This window comes from Pocillopora verrucosa, chromosome 9 (genome assembly GCF_036669915.1).
Source record: "Pocillopora verrucosa isolate sample1 chromosome 9, ASM3666991v2, whole genome shotgun sequence".
NCBI classification, from domain to species: domain Eukaryota; kingdom Metazoa; phylum Cnidaria; class Anthozoa; order Scleractinia; family Pocilloporidae; genus Pocillopora; species Pocillopora verrucosa.
Window position 1 is genome coordinate 21,452,232 of NC_089320.1, and position 24,532 is coordinate 21,476,763.

The 24,532-nt window shown below is 38.5% G+C and overlaps 1 protein-coding gene across 1 annotated transcript; it reads left to right on the top strand.

Annotated features, from left to right (window-relative positions):
- Positions 1-1,315: 1,315 nt before the first annotated feature.
- LOC131792820 (coadhesin) lies at positions 1,316-14,596 on the top strand. The gene is made up of 20 exons (XM_066172601.1): positions 1,316-1,393; positions 2,271-2,340; positions 2,770-3,203; positions 3,972-4,125; positions 4,781-4,963; positions 5,357-5,539; positions 6,069-6,251; positions 6,619-6,801; positions 7,265-7,432; positions 8,182-8,395; positions 8,770-8,998; positions 9,194-9,362; positions 9,879-10,025; positions 10,691-10,846; positions 11,131-11,250; positions 12,027-12,071; positions 12,620-12,694; positions 13,546-13,581; positions 14,134-14,188; positions 14,480-14,596. The coding sequence occupies exons 2-19, from the start codon at positions 2,271-2,273 to the stop codon at positions 14,166-14,168; spliced, it is 2,784 nt and encodes a 927-aa protein (XP_066028698.1). The 5' UTR covers positions 1,316-1,393; the 3' UTR covers positions 14,169-14,188; positions 14,480-14,596.
- Positions 14,597-24,532: the final 9,936 nt, after the last annotated feature.

Here is a 24,532-nt window from a genome sequence, read left to right on the forward strand (position 1 = left end):
TTCTTTGCATTGAATTAACTATCTTCTGCATTGAATTACCTGAAAACTGTATTTATCTTAAACAATCAGAAGCTTGTGATTCAATTCAAGTCCCTTTTCAGTCCATTTTTTTTTAATTCACCTTTTTTTAAGGTCTTGATGGACCGCCACGTTGTCCAAACGAAAGCAAATTGTTATCTGAGACATACCAAGGCTGGGGTATTCTTGAATTAGTATGGGCAGTTTTCTTCTTAATTTCAGATCTAGATACCGCACACAAAATAACAAAATGGAAATTGTCCAATGTTTCTTGAAGATTCGCTTTCCAAGATCCCGTATCTATTTGTACGTAGGCTTATTCTAACGGCTCTCAGTTTTACGTTTAGGGTTAAAACAATCAGCTGAAGGCAGTTTAAAAGAGGTTTTAAAGAAATCACTTTTTTGATCATCATTTAATTATTCAGGTCTTGGACATTCAGTTTTATGAAATTTTTTCCGTGCATGTTGATGTAAAAAAGACAATGGAGTTTTGATGTTATGGCACACTTTTCACTCGCTTTTCAGCAGTTGTGTCAAGTCTGCCGTCACCTTTTGTTATCTGGCATTGCTTATATAGTATTGTAGTCAAAATGTTAGGTTTTTATGTCCCAGAGTTGTTCAACGTTTCAACTCTTCCTTGTGATTCCAAGGTCATGAGAATAGATTGTTTTATCTGTTGTTAGCTGCTAACTTTACGTAACAAAAAATCCTCCTGTGTAATTTATAAGGAAATGCACAGCATTTGGAGGGGGGTGCTACCAATTGGATCCTGGGAGTTTAAAACTTACCTTCTTTTTAAGATAAAATTACGATTCTTTACTTAGAGGCGTTGAAATTGACGTAGTTACGAAATTCATAAGTTTCTACTCATAATCCTCAATATCGACGAAATATCTTTTGATCGAGACGAACGAGACACAGAGATTGTTCCTAGTTTCTAATCGCCTTATCGCCTACGCAAATGTTACAAGTTCAAACAATTACAAATAAGCGGCGTTTTCGCACAATATGGGAGGCCGACTTTTTAAATCAATATTTCAACAATGTGAAACAAAGAAATTCAACTACTGAGAATTTATCTCCAAGTGTTGCAAATTAGTTCTAGGAATCAATGTACCGTTAAAAAGATAAAAAGTTACTGAATATCTTTTTGTGGAATTTTACTTTCCACAATGTTGTTATTAGTTCTTACGGAAAAATAAATCATTTTGTCAGTCTGTCAACAATGAAGGGTGGAGTTTCTAGGTTTCTGCGCTACGTCGGGTTGCAGTTGTTTGGAATGTGGGAGTAATTTGTAGTTTTATTTCCATTTAAAAGTTGTATACACTTCTAAAGCCTTCATTATTTATCCGGCTGCGCTGGAAGAATCAGCAAGGTAAGATTTTATCGCTTCCTTCGAAGAAGTTATGTCCGATGTTGTACTTTGAGTAAATTTTATTTAGCAAGATTCAATGTACAAAGAGTGACTTTGTAATCGGGAGAAGCTTAAAGGGTGACATGTCAGATTAAGGTCTGGATGGTATTTTTCATTATGAAGCAAGAATATTGCCAAAGCAAGATATAAAAGAAAAATCATTGGATAAGCCAACACAATTTAAATAATATAATTTGACTTAAATTTCGTCGCTTATCGTCTAAAAACACTTGAGTCGCAGTTTTATATTAAAGTTTTACCCCTCAGGTTTTAAAAGAAATGCACTGATGTGGTCTACACAAAAGAGAAAAGCTCAAAAGTACAAAGTCTGAATACAAAGAAAAATTCCATGAAATGGAACTTAGCAGTATGAAAACCAAAACGAGTAAAATAATCTGTACCGTGAAATTTATAATTTAAAGATTCAGCAAAAGATCAATCGACAGATCACCGTCTTGTTTGGAATCAAACGAGTTACGTGGCATTGGTGACGTGTTGGCCAGTTCGAAGCCTGTCGAGATGGGGGGCAAGTAGACCGGAAAAATGCACATAATAGGAGGTTTCTTTTTTATCTAAGTTAAATTTAAGAATAGTGCATGAACATGCACGGGCCTTGTATTGGTATCTGATGAACTAAGCAGAATCCCTTCACTGCTCGTTCAGGAGTAGCAATTTGGTTTCATTCTTTCCCTTTGTGACTTTAAAAAAATAATATACTTTGTTTTACTCTCTAAGGATCAAGGATTGATAATACATGTATGTTACGTTTAAAAATGATATCAACAGAAAGCAGTTTTGTAGTACAGTGATTTGATGATTTCCTTTCATTTTCCAACAGATGCCAACCGCAGGCAAGGACATTATTGGCTTGTGGCTTATCGTGTTGGCTGCAATGAATCTTTCTCAAGGTAATAAGGTTATAATCCATTCCACTATGATAATAGGTTCCTCTCACCTTTGATGATAAAAAATACGTTATTATCTATAGTCAGAATTCTAAAAGTTCACATAAATTCCCAAAACTGGTTTCTTAGCTCAGTAATCAGAAGCGCTCAACTAACCGGCATATGTAGGCACTGGCTCTACACTCGTCGAAGCCTTCTTCTGCAATGACGTTCGATTCACTTCAGTTAACGATCTGTAAAGAACGATTTTTCACATCTTATATATTCTATGAGAGAGATACTAGGCTTCCATGTATTCCGGGTTTATAGCCCTGAATTGAAAGAAATCTTTGGTAAAGTATGCTCGGCAAAGAGATTGATTTCTTACAGGTCACTACTTCATTGAAAGGTTCACCAAAGATGAGTTTTTAATGCATTTTTCTCTTTACTTAGCCGCCTCATCCGATTGTGAGAATCCTCCATTAGATATATCTATCGTGATCGATCAAACAAAGAGCGTAGGAGCGGACAACTATGACGCCATGTTGGACTCGGTCATGGCACTCATTTCGCAGTATGATATCGGTGAAGACAAGACACACTTCTCCATCGTAACTTATGCAAAAGGCGCAAAAGTTCGTGTCAGCTTTGACAACCTAAAACATCAAAATCAAGCGGCCCTTCGTGCACTGATTGAAAAAATGAAGAAGAAGGACAAGTTGGGGAACCCGACGAGGACTGACAACGCCTTGAAAGTGGTCGGCGAGGACGTTTTCAACGAAAAGAATGGAGATCGACCGGAATCACCGAACGTCATGATCATCTTCACTGATGGAGGAACACATAAGAGTTCTAAGCCTTACAGTACCGTGCTACCAACTCTTGAGGTGAGACCGTAAAACTGACAGTCTAAATCTCGTCAGTTCGACTCACATACAAATGGTGACGAACGGCGTTGGAGAGCGGCCCATTGCATTTTCTTGTATACAATACCCCAAATCAACTGGAAAGAATTATAAATATTCATTTACTTTTTATTGTGTTACTTCCTCTAATGATTGTTCATCGCTTGCCTTTTGCAAGCGCCATGGCAAGGTCAAAACATCACGTCGTAGCTTCCCATCAGCTAAAAGGTAGTAATTAGTCGACTGTGGATTGTTTACATCTCTCCGATGAGATAGCTTGGGATTTTCTTTGTTAATGGTTTTTATCAACTTGTACAAATGATAAAGTGACTTGTAGATGAAGAAACAGTTGAAAATTTCTTCTTCACAGACTAACAGCAATTTACTCATGTAACTGGTCTGAAAAAGAAAAAATAAAACCTCAGCGAGTATTAAGGCCTCGCATTCCAAGTACTGAGTCGGTGCTTGGGTGCAAGGCAAATTTAGTTGGATTCTTGTTCCCCATGAAAAAGGAAACCTGGTCGCGTTATTGTAGACGCCGTTCGATGAACAGGCTTTAATAGCAGTTTATCATTTAAGATCAATTCATTGCTGGTCAGAATTTTTCACTTTGCAGATGCTATGGCAAGCTCTATCTATTTCTGTCCCACGTCAGTTCGTCACCTTATAATCACACATATAACGGCTAAAAAGCAACTGATAGAAAGAGGGACGAAAAATAAGGCTCATAAGAGCAATCTCTCCACGCAGGAAAAAGGAGTACATCGCGTGGCTGTGGGAATAGGTAAAAAAATTAAGCAGGCAGAGCTTATAACTATTGCTGGAGACGAGAATCGAGTGGTTAATGCCAAAAATGTTGAAGACTTGAACAACCAGTTGGACGATATTCGCAAGGCTACTTGTAGTAAGTATCATTTTAATTCAATTAAATAAAGATGAATGGACTTAAATTATTTTTTTTCCGTCTGCTCTTACTGCTACATCCTATAACATTGACTAAAAGACAAATTCTGATGTTGAGGATGTAGTTTTGGGAGACACCACGCCACCGAGAAAAAGACACTATTCCGGCTTCATCCTAACTTTCCACGGGAAAGTGGCGGCAACTAAATGGTATTTGCTAGATTATTTGCTAAAGGACTATCTTATGACAGCTTATTAAAAGTGAAGTTTGTCTTCAAGCCCGATGGCCCAGCATGGCCAGCCAGAGCTTATCACGGTTTCCTTAGCATGAAACCACTAAGAGTGACCAAATCCCTCCTAGGATGGGATTCTAGTTCAGCGTAAGGTTACCCCCAGCATTTCATCAGGCATCTCAGACAATTCGCTGGTAGTCATTTATACTCCTGGCTGGAGAGGGACACTGTCAGGGTAAAGAGTTTTACCGGCGAGGTCTCGAACCCAGACCTCTCGACCTCCGGCTGGGGTTCAGCGCACTAGTCACTGGGCCACCGCGTTTCCTGCAGCTCTTTATATAAAAAACAAAATGATTCCTTGAGCAGGAGATGACCGGGAAATTCGCAAATGATCTTAATATTTGACTGCTGCTGTATTTTTAGACATTGATGGAGGATATACCGAGTGGTCTGAGTGGAGTGAATGCACAGCAACTTGTGGTGGAGGAAGTCGTTCTCATTCAAGAACCTGCACCAACCCGTCACCGAAAAACAAAGGAAAAACTTGTATTGAACAGGATTTGGGTCCTGATATGGAATCCGAACAATGTAACACCCGAGACTGTCGTAAGCATGACGTATTAACTTTTATACACGCAGATACACCAAAATTTTTCTTGTTCTTAAATATTATATCCAAACTGTGCGCAGTGAGTATGCTATTAATATTTGCATTCAACACTTCGGTTACGTAACAGGAAAATTAAATTGTTACAAAAGAAGATTCTATTTTTATATTGGAAGTTGAAGTAGCATGAATGCGAGCTGCGTTTACGTTAGGTAATGTTTAACATCTGTGTAATGAACAGACACATGTCCGCTTTTAGATGGAAATCCAATGAAGGAAGGACCAACATGAATTTCTAGATAGAATTATTCCACCCACTTATGAGAGCTGTAGGTGCCTGATCAATAAGGTCTTGACTAGCATTACGCGTTTGAACAAATTACTTTTCTCAGCCATACCTGGTGGTTACACTGGTTGGTCCGAATGGGGAGAATGTAGCGTGACATGTGGTGGAGGAGTTCAGACACGAAAACGGACTTGTACCAATCCCCCGCCGTCTGGTGGTGGGCCAACATGTATTGAGCAAAATCTGGGACCAGCAGAGGAACAAAAGGAATGCAACTCACAAGATTGCGGTGAGTCAGTTTGAGACGTAGTAGAGTTATGGTTACACCCGCGGGGCTTTATTCCAAAAAGAATTCTCAAGCATAGCCTTTAACGATTTAAATTCCTTTGGTGTAAAACATTTTCGATAATCCTTCGAAAATCAAAAACGTGTTATGGCAAAGACTTTGACCCATCTAAGGAAACTTTAGAAAGAATGGATTCATAAGAAGTTCAAGATTGTGAACGAGTGAGGTATTCGAAGATGTACATTCCAGGACCTTTTCTTTACCATCAACAATTTCGTTTTATTCGATGGGTGTTGAACAAAAAATTTGGATCAACACTAATGACAAAGAAATGCGACACAGAGCGTTGTGATGTAAAAGGATTTGTGAATTTCTCAGTCATATCCTGCTTAAGGAATCATTTTAGTAATTACATATTCCATATAATTACATAATCCAGCTCTTTATATAAAAAACAAAATGATTCCTTGAGCAGGAGATGACCGGGAAATTCGCAAATGATCTTAATATTTGACTGCTGCTGTATTTTTAGACATTGATGGAGGATATACCGAGTGGTCTGAGTGGAGTGAATGTACAGCAACTTGTGGTGGGGGAAGTCGTTCTCATTCAAGAACCTGCACCAACCCGTCACCAAAAAATAAAGGAAAAACTTGCATTGAACAGGATCTGGGTCCTAATATGGAATCTGAAGAATGTAACACCCAAGACTGTCGTAAGTATAATGTATTCACTTCTCTACATTTACTTCTCTTGTTCTTAAATATCATAACCAAACTATGCACAGTGAATATGCTATTAATACTTGCATGCAACACTTTGGTAAAAGGAAAATTTAATTGTTACAAAAGAAGTTTCTCTATTTTTATATCGGAAGTTGAAGTAGCAATTATGCGAACTATGTTTACGTCAGGTAACGTTTAATGAACAGAAACATGTCCACTTTTAGATGGAAATCCAATAAAGGCGGGGCCAACATATATTTCTAGATAGAATTATTCCACCCACTTTTGAGAGCTGTAGGTGCCTGATCAATAAGGTCTTGACTAGCATTACGCGTTTGAACAAATTACTTTTCTCAGCCATACCTGGTGGTTACACTGATTGGTCCGAATGGGGAGAATGTAGCGTGACGTGTGGTGGAGGAGTTCAGACACGAAAACGGACTTGTACCAATCCCCCGCCGTCTGGTGGTGGGCCAACATGTATTGAGCAAAATCTGGGACCAGCAGAGGAACAAAAGGAATGCAACTCACAAGATTGCGGTGAGTCAGTTTGAGACGTAGTAGAGTTATGGTTACACCCGCGGGGCTTTATTCTAAAAAGAATTCTCAAGATAACCTTTAACGATTTAAATTCCTTTGGTGTAAAACATTTTCGATAATCCTTCGAAAATCAAAAACGTGTTATGACAAAGAAATGCGACACAGAGCGTTGTGATGTGAGTTGTTCGGTGGGAAGGGTGAGTAAAATTATTAGCTTTGTCATAACTTTCATTGTTTCACTGTGTGACAAATGAATATAAAAACAAAAGGGAAGGTAATACTCTATCTGAATGATTTTTCTGGTATATTATGAAAGACTCAGGAGAATAGGTTTTCCTTGGATGGGAGATTGTGGCACCCTCAACACCACCAGACTGTATGTTACGATACGTATTATTGTTATTATCATCTCCATCATCTTGGTTTGTGCACGCATAACCATTTAATGTCTAATTTTGTACAGGTGAAGATGGCAACTGGTCTCCCTGGGGTGCCCCTGGTCCTTGTGATAAGACCTGTGGGGGAGGTACTCGAGTGAGAAAAAGAACATGCACCGACCCACCTCCATCTGGGGACGGTAAAGATTGTGCAGGAAGCAGTACAAAAGATGAGCCGTGCAACACACAAGCATGTATGTTCTTGTTCAAAAGCATTTGTACATCTTCGTCATATCGAAGTGCAGATTAATGTTTATCGCAAGAAGAGCGAAAATTCAAATATAGGATAATTCTTAAAGGAATTGCTCTGTTAGGCCTCGAATGGCGCCACTGCAAGCGGTAACATGTCACTTCCCATGAATACGTCGTATGTCGACTACGAAATGTGTAACCCACGATAGCATTCACTCCGAATGCTTCGTTCTTCAGTCCGTCACTTTTGGGCGTGGACTTGAAACTTACTCAATCCTCCATAAAAACTAAACTCCATAAGATTTTGGTTCGAATCAAATCTAAAGAATATTTAAACCTTAATTAATCTTAGCAGTTCAGCGTCAACCCTACTGACAATGTCAATCTTGAAGTTAGGAGACACCCCGCAAGGAGATGCAAATGATCGGCTTCTTGATGCCCTGGACTTCGGATAGAGCCTTGTCCAGGTCATTATGCTGTGTAAAGAAAGACAATTTATTCCCACAAATCAACTCACCAGCTCGAAGGGTATCATTAAACTGCCGCATAAACATGAGGGGGAGGGGCGGCAGTGGGGAGCGTTACAATGGACTGAGATCCCTTCCTCTTTAAAACTGACACAGGGATAAACTCCTACGTGATGGCCCCCCTGGTTCCAAAGCTGTTTTTTTTTTTTCTTTTATCCTTATCTTAATGGCACGCCTGCTTCCAGAGCTGACGTTTTCTTCATCTTTAACATTTTATCATCAAGGCCCAACTTCACCTCCACCTCCACCTCCACCCAAACCTTGCAAGGAACATCTCGACGTTGGTGTCATAGTCGATTCCTCCAACAGCATCAGTTCTGTTGATTACAATAGAGCACGTGATTACTTAGTTCGACTGGCTCAAAGACTAGAGGTTTCCGAAGCCGGAACACATATGGCGATCCTTCTCTACAGTTGGGAAGCACATCTCTGGCACAGGTCTGTACATTCATGTCATACATAGGGAACGTCTGAGTTTGGAGATGAGGCTAAACTTTCCAATTTTTTTTGTGAGGGGAGGAAGGAAGGTGGGAGGGGGGTGAGGGGGGTGAGGTTAAATGGGACGTAAGCCTGTGAAATGTTCTTGACATTTAAAGTCGGTAGAGGTTAAAATTAAATCAATGCATTTTTAAATATAAACTAATAAATTATTTATAGCTTTCTATCCTAAAGATTTCAGTAATTTCGTAGTTACAGACAACAATTTGAGTTTTTTTTCATTGCATTATGAATATCTTATACTCTTACACTTGATCCCAAAGACTTGCACAACTCTCTTCCTTCAATTATTTTCTCCCATCAATGCTTTTCAGATTTACCAATCCGCAAAATATTAATGCACTTACAGCCAAAGCCAGAAGCTTGCCGCATATTCGAGGCGGAACAAGAACAGACAGAGCTCTAGAACTAGCTGCGGAGGAGTTTTTTGGTTGGGACAATAGTGGAGACAGACCCGATAAACCAAATGTGCTACTTGTGCTGACTGATGGTGACACAAACGAAGGGAGTAAGCCATTCAGTCAAGTTACTCCACCTCTAAATGTGAGTTGTCTTTCAAATAGCAGATCGAAACACTTAGATAGACCCGAGAAACTAGCCATGTAAGCTCTAAAAATTACTTAATCTCCGACTAAAAATTCTTCTTAGGTTGAGACTGATATAGCCAATTAATCTCTTTCTGTACAGAGAGTCCTCGGATTTCACACCCCAGCACTATCTTCCTATCTAATTTTGCAGGATGCAAGCGTAAGGAGAATTGCTGTCGGAATTGGAAGTGGAATAGATATCTCGGAGCTTCAACAAATTGCTAGCGCCAATCATGATGTAATACAGGTTAATGGGTACCAGCAGTTAATCCCCAGACTAGAGTCCATAATGACCAAGGCTTGTGAAGATCAGTATCCAGGTAGGTTGACATGAATATAGCATTAATAGAAACTGTCAATACTGGGTTAAAATTTGGCCCTTTGTGATACTCTACTACTGTGCAGTCTGTTCGATTCTAAAATGACTGTTCAACCCATCAAGAGTTCAGGCTTAAATCAGGTTCTTCCAGGTTGTTCTGTCATTTTCTCGCTGCTTCCAGTTACCTTCTGCACGTAGTGTTCTTCCGAGTCAGGTTTCTTTTCATTATGTCTTTCAATTATAGCCTTGCCTCTGTGATAACTTCTATAAAATAAAATTTTCTGAGCAAAAAATGCAATTTAGGTGTGTACGCTTATTTCAGGTGTGTACGACGACAATTAGTACAAGGCTTCTAGAACAATGACTACGATGATCTGATCGTAAATAATCGTTGTGTCATAGGTACATGCATGATGTATATAAGTAGGACACACGCGTTGAGTTTCCCATTAAATCAGCATTTCCATTATTTCTTTTAGACCCCTTTTTCATTTTACTTTTCCTTGATTGTCATTAGGTGATTGTGGTGAGTGGGGATCTTACGGAGGCTGCAGTAGGAATTGTGGTGGCGGAGCGCAGGTTCGTACCAGAAGTTGTCCTCCTAAAAGTCTACATTTAACGAAACAAAGGAAGCATTGCAACACAAACCTTTGTCCAGGACAAGGTAAATACTTATTATTAGTTTAATCGATCGTTATCATATTTGCTACTGTTCAACGAGGATCGTTATCTTGCACGATCAGCGGATGGTTAACGACAATTTACCGAAGTGGAGGTGGTTAGTGGTGAATATTTACCGAGCGGCGAAGCGGCGAAGCGGCGAAGCAGCGAGGTAAACATCCACTGCGAGCTACCCGAGGTGAATCGTGTGTATACTAAAACAGTGAGTTAATACAGCTCGAAAAGATTCTCTTGAATCATCTATTCTTGTAACGATTACAATATTTTCGGGTACAAATCCCACGCGCGTTGCTCGGAGGTGAATCACAAGAGATTTTCGTAGTTTTAGTAGCCAATCAGAACGCGCTTTCAACGCTATCCACTGTTTTAGTTTATAGTAACTAATGATAAGGGATTTATTTCACAATCAAATTTGCAGTTTTTAAAACTGACTACTTCAAATGGACGCTTCACTGAATAGAACACAGTACAAAAGTTCTGCCAAAAACTGTTGTTACATTTGTTCCGCTGAGGTCCAAACTCGGATTGATGTTAGCCTCTTTCAAACGACTTGGCTGTAGTATTGTGATAGTAGTGGTAATAATATTAGTAGTAATAGCGGAAGGTAAAACTTTAGTGACAATACTTTATTAATTCATTACTCTTTAGAGCCCTGTGAAGACCGTGCAGGCAATTGTGCAGTCAGAGCTGCTAAAGGAGACTGCTGGAGGACCGCTAATGTACCTGCCAGTCAACACTTGCTCTACGTTGGCAGGACGTTTCCTTTGTGGAAAACTTGTCCAAAAAGCTGCAGACGATGCAATGGTATAAGTACAAAGGCGAAGATTGGCCTTTCTCAGTCAACAGTTATTTTCTTTATAGTCTTCTTTTTTCATATTATAATTTTCATTCTTCATATTTATCCTTCTCTTTGTCTTCCTTCCCCTTGATATTTTATGAGTATTTTACTTTCCATCTTCTTCTTCCTTTTGTTTTTCTTGTTCGCCTCCTTGCCATTCTTTTGTTTTTATTCTTAAACTTCTTCCTTTTTTCTCTCTTTTTACGGATTGCCTTTCATGATATTCTACACGTATTTTACTTCCTTTTAGTTGATACCTCTTGTCAAGATGACGATCCCTATGTTTGTCCTTGGTGGTCAGTAGCTGATCGCAATAGCGGGAAATGCAGCTTTACATGGCGACAACGCTGGACTCTGTACTCTCTAGCAAGTGAGCAGTGAAGTCGTTGATATAGAAAATGCTCCCGGAAGATGTACATCTTCAGGAAGCTGAGAAATGTTCCGACTGCTTGAGATCAAGGCATTAATTTTCATTTTAAAATAGAAATATCGGAAGGGATTGGTTTGTTTTGCTTTACTTCGTTTTATGATTGGTCCATAAAACTCGCGCCACTCACATACGCTTGAAGTGGTTGAGTGTTTTTTACGTTTAGTTCTTTTAACCTTTTGACTGCTCATGATATTTCCGTTTCATCTGATTTGCCGTTTTTAACGCTGGTTATCGAAAAAAAACTTCGCAAATATAGATAAGCATTGAAAGAAAGGACTTTTTTTCAATTCTTGAGAAACAACGACGTGGCGAAGTGAATACGTGCAGTGAAGACAACATCTTTCCAAGTCATTAGGTGCTCACCAGAAACTTGAACAACTGATATAGTAATAATGATTAATGACGAGTTCACATTCTGGCGAACCCGATTTCAAATTCTAGTCAATAATGATCGGGTTTATTATCTATTATCTAAGAGAACCCCTTAAAACAGTTGGCCAATAATTTAAACAGACAACGGGAAGTAACTTCTCTATTAGAGCAATAAGGTACGTCTTCTATCTTTTTTTAATTAAAAATTGCCCACTCGGAACCTGAACCTCCTGAGAAGCTCATAACGAAAGAATAGTTTTTGTCTGTCTCACTTGATTTTGAAAAATACCCCATGAAGTGAAGTGTGTGTTATCACTATAATTTCGTTTCCCTTCATCCTTCAGACTATTGCAAGAAAAGTTGTGGCAAATGCAGCGGAGGAGGAGGAGGTAGCCATTTCATATCAGCCGGTCGTTCAACAGCATAACCTAACTATCCGCTCGACACCCTTTTTTCATAAATTCGGAAAACGTTGTTTTCATTCTGCTCCTATGTCCCAATAGAGCTCTGATACTGGCCAGTGTCACTTCATTTGATATTGCAACCTCTTCAAAGAAATTTAGAAATAGATCTCATGCATAATTGATGGTACGGGGCTAACATGCATTTCTAGATGAAATAATTTAATCGACCCATAAAATCTGTTGAAAACGAAGTAATAATCCCTTTCTTGGGCTGGCTTGATTAACAAGGCTTCTAATTAAATGACACACTAGGTGGTTATACTGATTGGACTGAACAAATCATGACACGCAGGGGGAGGGGTTCAGACACGAAAACGGACATGTACCAATCCCCACCCTCTGGCGATGGGCCAACACGTCTTGAGCAAAAATTTAGACCCGCTAAGAATCGAAAGAGTTGATGTGAGACGTAGTAGAGTTATGGTCAGCCCTTCTTCTTAACGTTTGGGCTTCTTTCAATTGCAATCTTTTAGCATGTCAGGATTTCAACTTCTATTACTGTCGGAGTAAGGTTAAATGGCCAGGCTGCGGCAATTATTATGTGAGAGGTAAGCAGTGTGACTTTTATTCGAGTCATCCATCTTATTAAGGATGAATTGCTTATTGCAGTTAATAAGTAGCCTGGCCAAGAAAAGGCATATAGCTTCTTGACGAAAAAATCCATATCGAACATCACTGTCATCGAATTTAAAGCTATAAAGCTCTTCGTGCGTTTCAGGTGCGAGAGAAAAGGCTGGGTGCGGTTGCTTAAACCACTGCAATTTTTTAAGGCGTTTATACTTCACCATGTTTAAGATAAAGCCTGCTCCAGTGTTATAACCTTAGGTCAAGTGCCAACAGCGAAAGGTTTCAGTCGCATTCATTTCCTGCTGAAATCTCACTGACTTACATAAAGTCAAATATTATTAAGGCGTTTACACTTCACCATGTTTAAGATAAAGCCTGCTCCAGTGTTATAACCTTACGTCAAGTGCCAACAGCGAAAGGCTTCAGTCGCATTCATTTCCTGCTGAAACCTCACTGACTTACATAAAAGTCAAATCTTATTTCTTGCATATTACCAGAAAAGCACTCGCCTCGGACATGGGATCTGAACCCGGCTGGTAAAAAAAGACTAACGTTAAGTCGTCAGAGATGTTGGAAATTGTAAATTACGCTGGGACAGTTATTACTTAACAGACGAGTGTAACAAGACGAAGTATACCTGCTCCCAAAAGAAATTCGTCGGGTGTTTAATGCTTTCCATACTTCGAACGGCCACACTGATGGAGATATTTCAATCAAGTTTACCTCGTTTTGTCTTATCTAGCATCACTTCACTCGTCTTATTTGATGATGAACATGATCATTTTGTCTTATTTCAAAGATTGATCAGTTACTCAACCATTTATTTTTTCAGGCAAATGCAAGAAGAGTTGTGGCCTTTGCAGCGGAGGTTAATATTCTTTCCTCTCTTTTATAATCCTTGAGTTTTATGATATGCACTAAAGAGTAGAGATCGCCTTGCAATAACTGTTCTTTCAATCTCAGACAATTTATTGATATTCAAGTGTGGGAGGAGAATTTCTTTGCCTATCTTGTCGTCAATGTTCAACTCTCTTACTCTTCCTTAAATGCCTCCTAGGGTTTAAAATCCCTGGGAATGACTGCCAACTAATTTCTCCTCAGAGTACCACCTCTGAATCAAGATTGAAGTCGTTAGAATAAATGAGATGATCGATAACTGAAGAGGTTCTTGAACGTTTTACAGATCAAATTCTCCTTGTTCAAACCATAAAAATAGAGTTGAGAAAAATGTGGAGAATATACCTCCCGATGTTAGCGTGTTAAGGGTTAAACTATCACGAAAACGAAGAGGGATGTGAGCAGCTACACACTTAACTATGTTTCAGTGCGTTATTCTTTTCAATTGGATACCGTGCTCAGATTGGGTAAAATTTCTCATACACGCAAAAAAAACCATTGTGTTATTCTTCCTTTCATTCAGGGAGTGGAGGTGGCGGTGGCTGGGGACGTCGATAAAAACGTGGCACTAAGCTGAGGTGATTTTACAGTTTTTATTTAATCATACTTACCTTTAGCCAGTGAGGGGTTCTGCCCTCAGATCCCATCACATTCACTTTACAGAGGTGCAAATAGTAAAATCTACGATTGCCATTGATTCTCCGCATCTGGGGCTGGTCGCAGAATACAACTGTCAAACGATCAAGGAAGGTGTCTAATGACAGTTTTCTTTTTCTCCTTTTTACTGTTAATATACATCTGCTAAAAATGTTGAACAAAATTTACTGACTCCGTGTTTCCAATGTTTTTAATTTGCTTTTAACTTTTAGGTTTCTGGTTTTCCAATAATTATTACGCCAGCTGAAGAATGGAGAACGAATGTAATAGGAGATACGTCATGGCTCAGTATTGTAGGCAGGGATAGAAAATAAACACTGAAATTAAGAGTGTGCTGTCTGTAATCTCTGGATGCTCACCATTTAAGCTCTGGGCCTGATTCTCCCCAATATAAACTTATAGATAAAAATTAATCGGGCATTCCAAACTTATTCGGCTTATTTTTTATTAACGTCAACAACCACTAAGTAGTCGAAGTTTCAACTTCATGCCTCAACGCGCATTTATCGTCACCTGATCAGTAATTTGTTCATTAATTAATATAAGACATGTTTTTAAAAAGGGCTTATCCTTAAAAACCAAAACTTCTTAAAAGTATCACTTTCCTTAATTAAAAGTATCGTTCTTAACAATCACTAGACTTAATATTTCAAAATTCCTTGAAATTGCCAACCCACCTAAGCTCTCCCTAAGATTTCCATTTTCAAGTTTCCCCCTTTGAGACTCTTTGAAATGGAACGGAGCAAACTTAGCCGGTTTAAATGAATGTAACTTACCTTTCAAGCTATAAAATAACAACCACAGGACAAGGTACCAACGTTGCTTAGGGGCCCCGGTCACAGGGGGAGAAATTTTCCAGAGGGCGCCCGTGGCGCTTCAGTTTTGGAAGGTTTTTTTTTTTTAGACACACAGACTTTGCGATTCAGGTAGAGTGCTATTTCGACTATTGCCAATCCATGGACGTCACCAGACTACTTAGAAAGTTTACCTCCTCCATTAAACCTCTCTCCGATTTTCAAACATTTGTTCAACGGGAATTTTGATTAAGAAGTGTTTTAAAATGATCATCAAATTTCGTTCACACATTGTAAGAGAAGCTAGAAATCCTCGAGATTGATTGAGTATTGTAAAACCAAGATACTCCATAGTAGTCACTATAATAGCGAAAGAGTTATCATTTCAACTTAAAATCTTTATAAAAGATAAATAAAAGTCAAGATAACTAAGTTAGATAAATACAAACAAAAATTGAATACGAACAAAGCGAAACCGAAAATTAATCATATTGATGACGTCTTATATCCAACTGCAAAAGCGAATAACTTTGAAGTTGAAGAAAAAATTAATGACGGAGAAGTATGCCAAGCGTAACTTTAGGTAAACTGACTTGAAAAAGGTAATTAGAAACTGGCTTTATGAATAGGAAGACTGCGTACTTAGCTGCGGTATGAGAATTATGCAAAAAAAAGGTGCAATTGACAAAATAAATGAGAACAGACCTACAAAAAAAACAAACAAACAAACGAAGAGGTATGAGAAATGAAAGACGAAATAGATAAACACAAAATTACAAAAAAAAAAAAATGGCAAGCGCTTTAGATCTAACAGCTACCATGGTCAGTGCATGAATAACTATGAATATGTAGACGACTTCAACCGCTTATAAGACACAAGAGACAAAGTCAGAAGCTCGTTGAATAACACTCATTTTTGCATAAAAACTGCTGCATGCTTCACACTTGAGATAAGTGAATGACAGAATGCCAAAGATTCAATTGCTTTAGAAGTCGATTATTCATTTTAAAATGTAAACGTTGCTTTTATGAAACTTTTCTTTGAGTCGCACAGGAAAGTGAAAAGTACACGATTGCATTGTAACTTCTCCCCTTCACCCAGTGGAGAACAACAACCAAAATGTATAACGTTTGTCGGGGATTATGTGGTGTTGTTTGTTCTTAAATTACTGACCGACGTCGCGGCTTGAAAATGCTGTACCTATATAAATAAAATTAAAACTCACGAAACTTCACGAAAGGGTTACTATGCCTATGGACAGAGATAGGAAAATCCGGGCCACGCTAAAAACAAGTCAGATTTAGAACTCGTCTTCGTGTGATATTTTCATCTACTATAGTAGACAATTTATTTTTCCTGAAAACATTTCCATGACGCTCTGGTAATAAATCTGATGATGTGAATTACATGTAGGGAACAAAACACGACGCTTAAGTTTAGAAAACATATTTCGACAGAAGCGTCAAGTATCTAGAAAACGCATCGTGAAAACTCAGAGGAAATTTATTTCTTTGGAAAGAGGGCATTTTACCGTTTGAATCAGCAACATATGCCCAAAATAGCCACTTATCGATAGCAAAAATTCAAATAGGGTTAAGAAACTTCGATTCCCAAGGAATGTATTTATGTTTTACTTATGGTTGTTTTAAAGCCTGAGTGGTAATGTATTGGTTATTGTTAAGAATAATGAGTGAAAAAAGGTGTAAAAATTTCATTGCAGGCATCTTTCTATCACTGACAATGTTTTTTTTTGGGGGGTGAGTCAAATAGAAAGTAAAGGTACCTTAACACTCCACATTAAAAATACACGGTCTTCAGAGTTTGCATATATTACCCAACAGAAGAAACCGTGTCTCTATCTTTAACCCTTTGCTAGTTTCAGGACTTACATCCACTCATTTCTTGATCAATGTTTTTGGTCTGTTAAATTCTTAGATGGTCAAGGTGTTGTAAATGGTTGAGTGATTATTTGGAAAATGCTAAATAATTTACATTTATGTTTAATATTCTTCAACATATTAAGCACGTACTGCTTCATAATCACGTCGTTCTTCTGTTAGTAGTCAATTTAATGATACTTGTTTCTTGTAATAACATTAATGACCTGGTCAACAATTTCCGCAGAGTTAAAATAGATGTCCCAGATGTGCCGTCGCTTAGGAAAATTTTCTCGCCGACGGCAGTGGATTTCTTAGCTTTGCAAAATATTTCTTAAAAAGGGCTTATTTTCTCTCTCTACGTGCTTTTCAATCCTAAAATTTACATCAATGCGTTACACAAGCGTGGAAAAGGAGCGTTGTTTCTGGGTACAGAATGTGAATGAACATACATGATGATTTTCCGATCAGAAATGGCCTATGAAACATTATTTGATAACTAATTAATGGAAGAATATGTTCGCCTGACACGATTTGACCTTTTTAGGGAGTTCATCAAGTTGTAAGGATCAAACTAGGATCTTCCACTTGACATATCTCTTATAGTCGACCGAACCGCGAGCGTTGGAGAGGACAATTATGATGCCGTGTTAGACTCAGTCAAGGCACTCATTTAAAAATATGACGTTGGAACCGACAAAACTCGTTTCTCTATCCTGACGTCTGCTGGAAAACCAACGATTCGCGTGAGTTTCGACAACGCAAAGTATCAAAATAAAGAGGCTCTTGATATATTTATTGACGAAATGAAAGCGAATGATCACCCGAGAGCACCAACTCGGACTGACCAAGCACTGGAAATGGTCGCTGAAGAAGTTTTCAAAACTGCAAATGGAGATCGACCAGAATCTCCAAATATCATGATTATCTTCACTGATGGGGGAACGCACAGAACTTCCAAACCTTATGATCTGATTCTGCCGAAACCTGAGGTGAGCAGTGAGAAACATGTAAAGACTGTTATGGTACAATGATGCTAATATTGAATGGTCTAGTTTAGAGATAAAATCATGGTACACTCAAAGCAGTATTCCTGTTACATTACCATTTTTTATCTTGCCTCATAGGCTGATATCAAACATAAAGAACTTGCGTTATTGCTGGAGACGAGGATCGTGTGGTTAATGCCGATGATTTTGAAGACTTAAACAACCGATTGGACAAAATTCGTAACGCCACTTGCAATTAGTATTTTGCCTTACACATTATTGGCTAGCACTCTCAAACTTAAGAGCATTATGATCAAGCAAATATATTTTGGGGTTCATTCGAAGCTTTATCAAAGTTTTTTCATGACAAGAAACTTTTAATGATAATCCCAGGAGGAAAGGATGGTAGATGAAGTGTTATTTCTGTGGTCGTGAAGTATTTTTTATGATTTTTGTTTAGTCTAACTTAGTTATTGATGGAGGATATAACGAGTGGACTGACTGGTCTGAGTGGAGTGAATGTACAGCAACTTGTGGTGGGGAAGTCGTCATCATTCAAGAACCTGCACCAACCCGTCACCGAAAAATAAAGGAAAAACTTACATTGAACAGGGCTTGGGTCCTGCTGAGGAATTTGAAGAATGCAACACCCAAGACTGTCGTAAGCATGACCAAAGTTCTTTTTATTCTTATTTGTGTTGTTGAAATGTGCAGTATCAGCTTCTCTTCCTTTCACATCAATTCGGTGTCCAGATTGAAACAGGTCAAATAGTCTTTACCCATTTCAATCTTCATTATAGAAGTATCATAGTATCATGTAGTAATTTCACTTGAGCCGGACTGAATGTTAAAACACAATAGTCTGAATAAGTAGATATCAACCTAAAACTTGCGTTCAAACCTTGACCTAAGGCTTTGAATAAATGGCGAACCTGTGAAGGCAAATTACAGCCCTTAACCATCTTTGAGTCAATTAAGGCTTAACGTGGGCGAAAAGCTTTGACACCACAACTTTTAATCTGCTCCCTCGTCGACAAATACACATGACTCAATATATCAACTCCATTTTATAAATTGAATACCTTGTACTTACAGGTATCTTGTTTAACTCTTACCCGACGGTAAAGCAGCCTTCTTTACATATAACGTTTTGTTCTTGTCCCACTAAGTCAACGCCTTAAATACCAACTGACCTTGAAATGACCAGCTGTTTTATTCCAACAAAATGGAGAAGGCTTCTATATAAACTAATAAAAAAGCATTCTAGAAGCAACCATAATACTATATTTAGTCAGGAATAATAACCATAGTTTTACGAGTTCTATAAAGGATCAACTAGTCTATCGTCTGGCTACAAAATAGGAATTTGGCGAAGAGGCGACGTTTGAACCTCACAAGAGTCGATCTACTGTCGATCTACTGTTCCAGCTCACCTGGTTAAGCATTTGATAGAAATACTTAATATTTTGATTGATTGAATCCTTACAAGAGTCGACCCACTATCTTTTTCAGCTCAGTTAGAAAATCATTTGGGAGCAAATTTCGTTAACATAAAGTTTGAATCCTCACAAGAGACAAACTACCAACTCTTTCTGCTTAGTTCAGGTATGTTACGTATATGGTTTTCATGACTGTATTTAGAGAATAAGAGGAATTTTTGTCCATTAGCAAAAATGTGGATCTCAGTTGATAACTGTCTTGCCGAAACATGGCGTCAGTGGGATCTTTTTAAAATCTTAAAGCGAGCTGTAATGCACGCGATTGACTAGTTAGGTTTCCAGTCCGTTCAAGCAGTTCTGGGAGCAAAGCGGAGCCAAACCACTGAAGCAAACGTTACGTAGGGCGATTTCCTTCCTCGACCACATGCGTGGAAAGCGAAATGATGTTCGATACTGAAGAAGCCCCTCCGCCGCCAGCTCCACAAGCTGTTTCCGCCGGTCCACACGCTCCCCCACCGCCTCAGATATACAATTTCCCTACAAATTTCCCTGTACCAGCAGCAATGGTTTGTCGTGGGGTATTCCGAGTAATTGGGAATTTTTCTAATTACTAAGTAGCGACTGGTTTAGATCAAAAGAAACACACGGTAAGGTTAACAACCTTCCGTTCCGTTATGGGAAAAGAGTGCCTGCAGATTTTTCGGAATCTTAATTTTGGTTCTGGTGAAGTTACCTTTGTCAACCACCCGACGAAACGGTTGACTGTTTTGTCAATCGATTAAAGAAATTGGCATCATCCTTTCAGTATGGAGCTCTTACGGAAGAAATAATGCGAGATAGACTAGTCATTGTCATTCAAGAAAAAAATACAAAGGCTAGATTTAGTGGACTGTTGACAAAGGTAAATAGTGAAAGGTTTGACGGACGAAGTTTCAATCCTGAAAAGAGCTGTTTTCATTAATTGATCACTATCAAAATAATTTTCCCTTGACTGAGTCCTAGATGTCACCGTTACCCTACGTCAGTCACCGGTAATGCATGATCCTTTTCTGGAACTAAACCTTACAAAAACACTTTCATTCCACGAAATTAATTCTATTCCTTATGCGTGTCTATAGTTTGTTCCATCAGGTTCGTATTAAGCAATATAAAATTTGTTCTTGCTTTACAGATTTACTGGAAGAGTCTGCGGCTATTCCTTCTAAGCCGAATATCTGGTCGGAAGAGCCGCTTACAAAAGTAACGTGGTGCCACAACCGGATACGCACGAGTTAACCATCGCTAAAAACATGACTGTTCGGTTTACTCCTTTGGTGGATCCACCTCAACCAGATGAATACATTTTCACAGTAATGCCAAATGGGAATTTACTACTTCGATTTTGAGCTCACCAGCACTGTTCCTTTCGCCTTGTTCTTTGAATCAAACCCTGGCTTCTAGTGAAATGTCATTGCATCAGCCAATGGATTATTGGGGACGACAAGTGTTTACCTGCCGAGTGATGCACTCTGCTGAGTTGCCTTTCTCCTCCGTAGACTTCATGAACCACGTCGGTGATGTTGTTGATACCGGGCACCTTCGCGGACATGTCCTTCCTTCTTTCCGACAAAGGAGCAAGTCAGCAAGTTCTCTTTTTGTTGTACTTTAAATGAGTCTGGAGGGGAAAGAGCAATGCTTATAAGAGGGTGCAAAAAATGGGGCCTCTGCATTGGCAAATGGGATGGAGTTTTCGACGGCGTGTTTCTAGCGTGCCTGGATCACGAGCATCATGATACTAATAATTCCTCTGCCCCAGCTAGCAAATTCGAGGTTCGGCGAACAACAACTTCCTTTTGCAAAATAGATGAGCCTTGACAAAGGCTGACTCGTGCCATTACTGGCTTGAATGGCTAAGTAGACGATGACAAACCTTGATATTGAGTGCTTAACGCTTGACAGAAGATAATCAAGTCAAAGTTGACTTTGGAAAGGCTGGAAGCTATCTCAAAAAACTAAGGCTCAGGGAAAGAGATCCACACAGGTAACTGGTAAGCTATATGTCTTACTATTTCCTCGCTTAGCGTTTTTCCCTTTCATACTTCCCGGAAAGTTGAACCAGTTATATCGGATAATCGTTTGATATGGATAATAGCTTATCTTAGCTAGGTACTTGCTCAGCACAGTACGTCTCGTACAGTTTTTCATTCCGGAATGTCCGTTTTGCCTGCATCACCTCGCATTTTTTTCATTTTTGTGCAGTAATTTTCAGTAGTTAGTTTCAACGTCACAGGTCTTAATATTTGAGCCTCTTGCCTTTTGGGTAAATACTTATTAATATGTAGTTCTCACCACAGAATAGATTTATCGAAAGTAAATAATCCTAATTCTCAAATGTTTCAACGTGTTTGCATATCAGACATCCATTTTAGACAAGGCGCTCTATTCCAATCGATTCGCAATCAAAAACAGTTTCCAGTTTCTCATTCAATATTGTTCTAAAACATGTGAAATTTATAAATAAAATGAGACATTCAAAGTCAATGCGGAGACATTAGAAAAACAAATTAGAGAAAGAATTAATGTTCTTTATCTGTGTTCAGCAAGTTGTTCACCACAGTAAGAGAATTATATATCACCTGTAAACAGCCGTTTTTTCAAGTTTTTTGGTCGTTAATTTGAAGAAATTGAGCAAAAAAGGTTCTTGAAAGCTTTGGGAATTCGAAAATCGAACAAAACAAGAGTTCATTTTCTCATTCAGTTTACGTATCCCCTAAAGCGGAGTCATGCATTAGTGGCTTGAGTGGGTGGAAAAAAAAGCGGTCTTTTGGTCAAACCACATCTGTCATCTCAGTAAAAGACTCTCGTATATCAGAAACTACAAAAGACTGTGTGTTTAACTTAATTCACGACTGACTAGTTTTTCATGTACCTTGAGTCTCTCGTCTCAGGAGAGATCTCCTTATAGTTATACTATATTTTGGCCTTTCAATTGATTCATTCTGCAAGTCATCGAGTTCCCCCTTTGTTGTCCATTGGATGAGTCTGGAGGAGGAATAGTAATGCTTATAAGAGGGTGCAAAGAGGGCGGAAAACAAAGGGGTCTTTGGTCAAGCCGCATCTGTCATCTCAATAAAACACTCCCGTATATCAGAAACTACAAAAGACTTTGTGTTTGATTTAATTCACGACTGACTAGTTTTTCATGTACTTTGAGTTTCTCGTCTCAGGAGAGATCTCCTTATAGTTATACTATATTTTGGCCTTCCAACTGATTCATTCTGCAAGTCAACAAGTTCCCTTTTTGTTGTGCTACGGATGAGTCTGGAGAAGGAAAAGCAATGCTTATAAGAGGGTGCAAAGATTGGGGCCTCGGCAAGGGTAATAATAATCCCAGACTGTGCGTTTGATTTAATTCACGACTGACTAGTTTTTCCTGTACTTTGAGTTTCTCGTCTCAGGAGAGATCTCCTTATAGTTATACTATATTTTGGTCTTCCAATTGATCCATTGTGCAAATGGAAAGGAGATTCACAGTTTTAACCCTTTAAGAGAGGTCGTCAATAATTTTCAAGAATCCGGCGACAGAAGCAAAAATTCAACTTTTTTTTTTATTTGCTCCAAAAGACCCTTATATAGAACTGTTTTCAAAAATAATATTCCAAAGTTACAGCGAGTTTTTATTTTGGCAAAAATACGAAAGTTCGAAATCGGCCAAAACGTACCAAATTTGCATAATTTCTATCTGGCTTTCAGTGCATTTTCACAACACTAAGTTGTAATTATAAGTTAACTAAGTTATAAGTTGTGTTTCATCCCTTGGAGTAGCTTTGCAACTATATTTCATCTCCAACTGAACTTTTTTTCGTTTGTAACCACCCGCGTAAAGTACACTATATTTTCTACTCCGTTTGTACGCTGAATTTTGCCATATTTCAAACGACCATCGGGGGTATACGAATGTACATAAAATGAAAGAGCTTCTTTCAACGAACAACTCTTCGTGTTTATCGTGTGAAAATATTATCCTTGGCCCGAGAAAAGCGAGCGCGCCAGACCAAAATATACAGCGTGCATTTTCACGGAGTTCGGCCATTTTCTTGCTATACTGCAAATCATACGCTATTCGGGCAGAACACGACGTGTTTGGTCTCTACTTCTGTTTTGATTCATTTAAATATATCGATTTTAACTTTAAACTTACCCTACCTTTATTGTTAAGTGAACAAACCTCCGTTTTAGGTAAAGTATTTACGTTTATTTTCCTCGAGTGCTAAATAAACAAATCGCTGTTTACAAAGATACCAGCTCTGTCGACGTGTTTCTAGCTGAAATTGGCCTGTCGCTTATATTGCTCTTTAATTTACAATGTATCCCACTGGCATAACTTTGGAGTAAATTATATGTAACTATAAATGTTGTTGTAAATACGTGAGCAGGAGCTAAATAAAATCTTCGCACACATAAAATATTCGAAACATGTAGTTGTTGCAAGAAAATACTCCTTTAAAGGTCTTAATGGACCGCCACGTTGTCCAAACGAAACCAAGTTTTTATCTGAGACATACCAAGGCTGGGGTACTCTTGAATTTGGGAGTTTTCTTCTTAGTTTCAGTGCTAGATACCACACGCAAAATAACAAAATGGAAAGATAAATAAAAGGAAAAATTTTTAAAGGAATATGAGGAGAAGAAGGAAAATTTGTTACTTACCAATGTTTCTTGAAGATTCGCTTTCCAAGATCCCGTATCTGTTTGTACGCAGGCTTATTCTAACAGCTCTCAGTTTTACATTTACGGTTAAAACAATCGACTGAAGGAAGTTTAAAAGGGGTTTTAAAGAAATTACTTTTTTGAGCATCATTTAATTATCCAGGTCCCTGACATTCAGTTTCATTAAATTTTTCCATGCATGTTGATGTACAAAAGACAATGGAGTTTTGATGTTATGGCACATTTTTCATTCGCTTTCCAGCAATTGTGTCAAGTCTGCCGTCATCTATTGTTATTTAGCATTGCTACTATAGTATTGTAGTCAAAATGTTAGCTTTTTATGTCTCAGTGTTGATCAACGTTTCAACTCTTCCATGTGATTCCAATCTTGTACATAGGTCATGAGAATAGATTGTTTTATCTGTCGTTGGCTGCTAACTTCACCTAGCACAAAATCCTCCTGTGTAATTTGCAGTA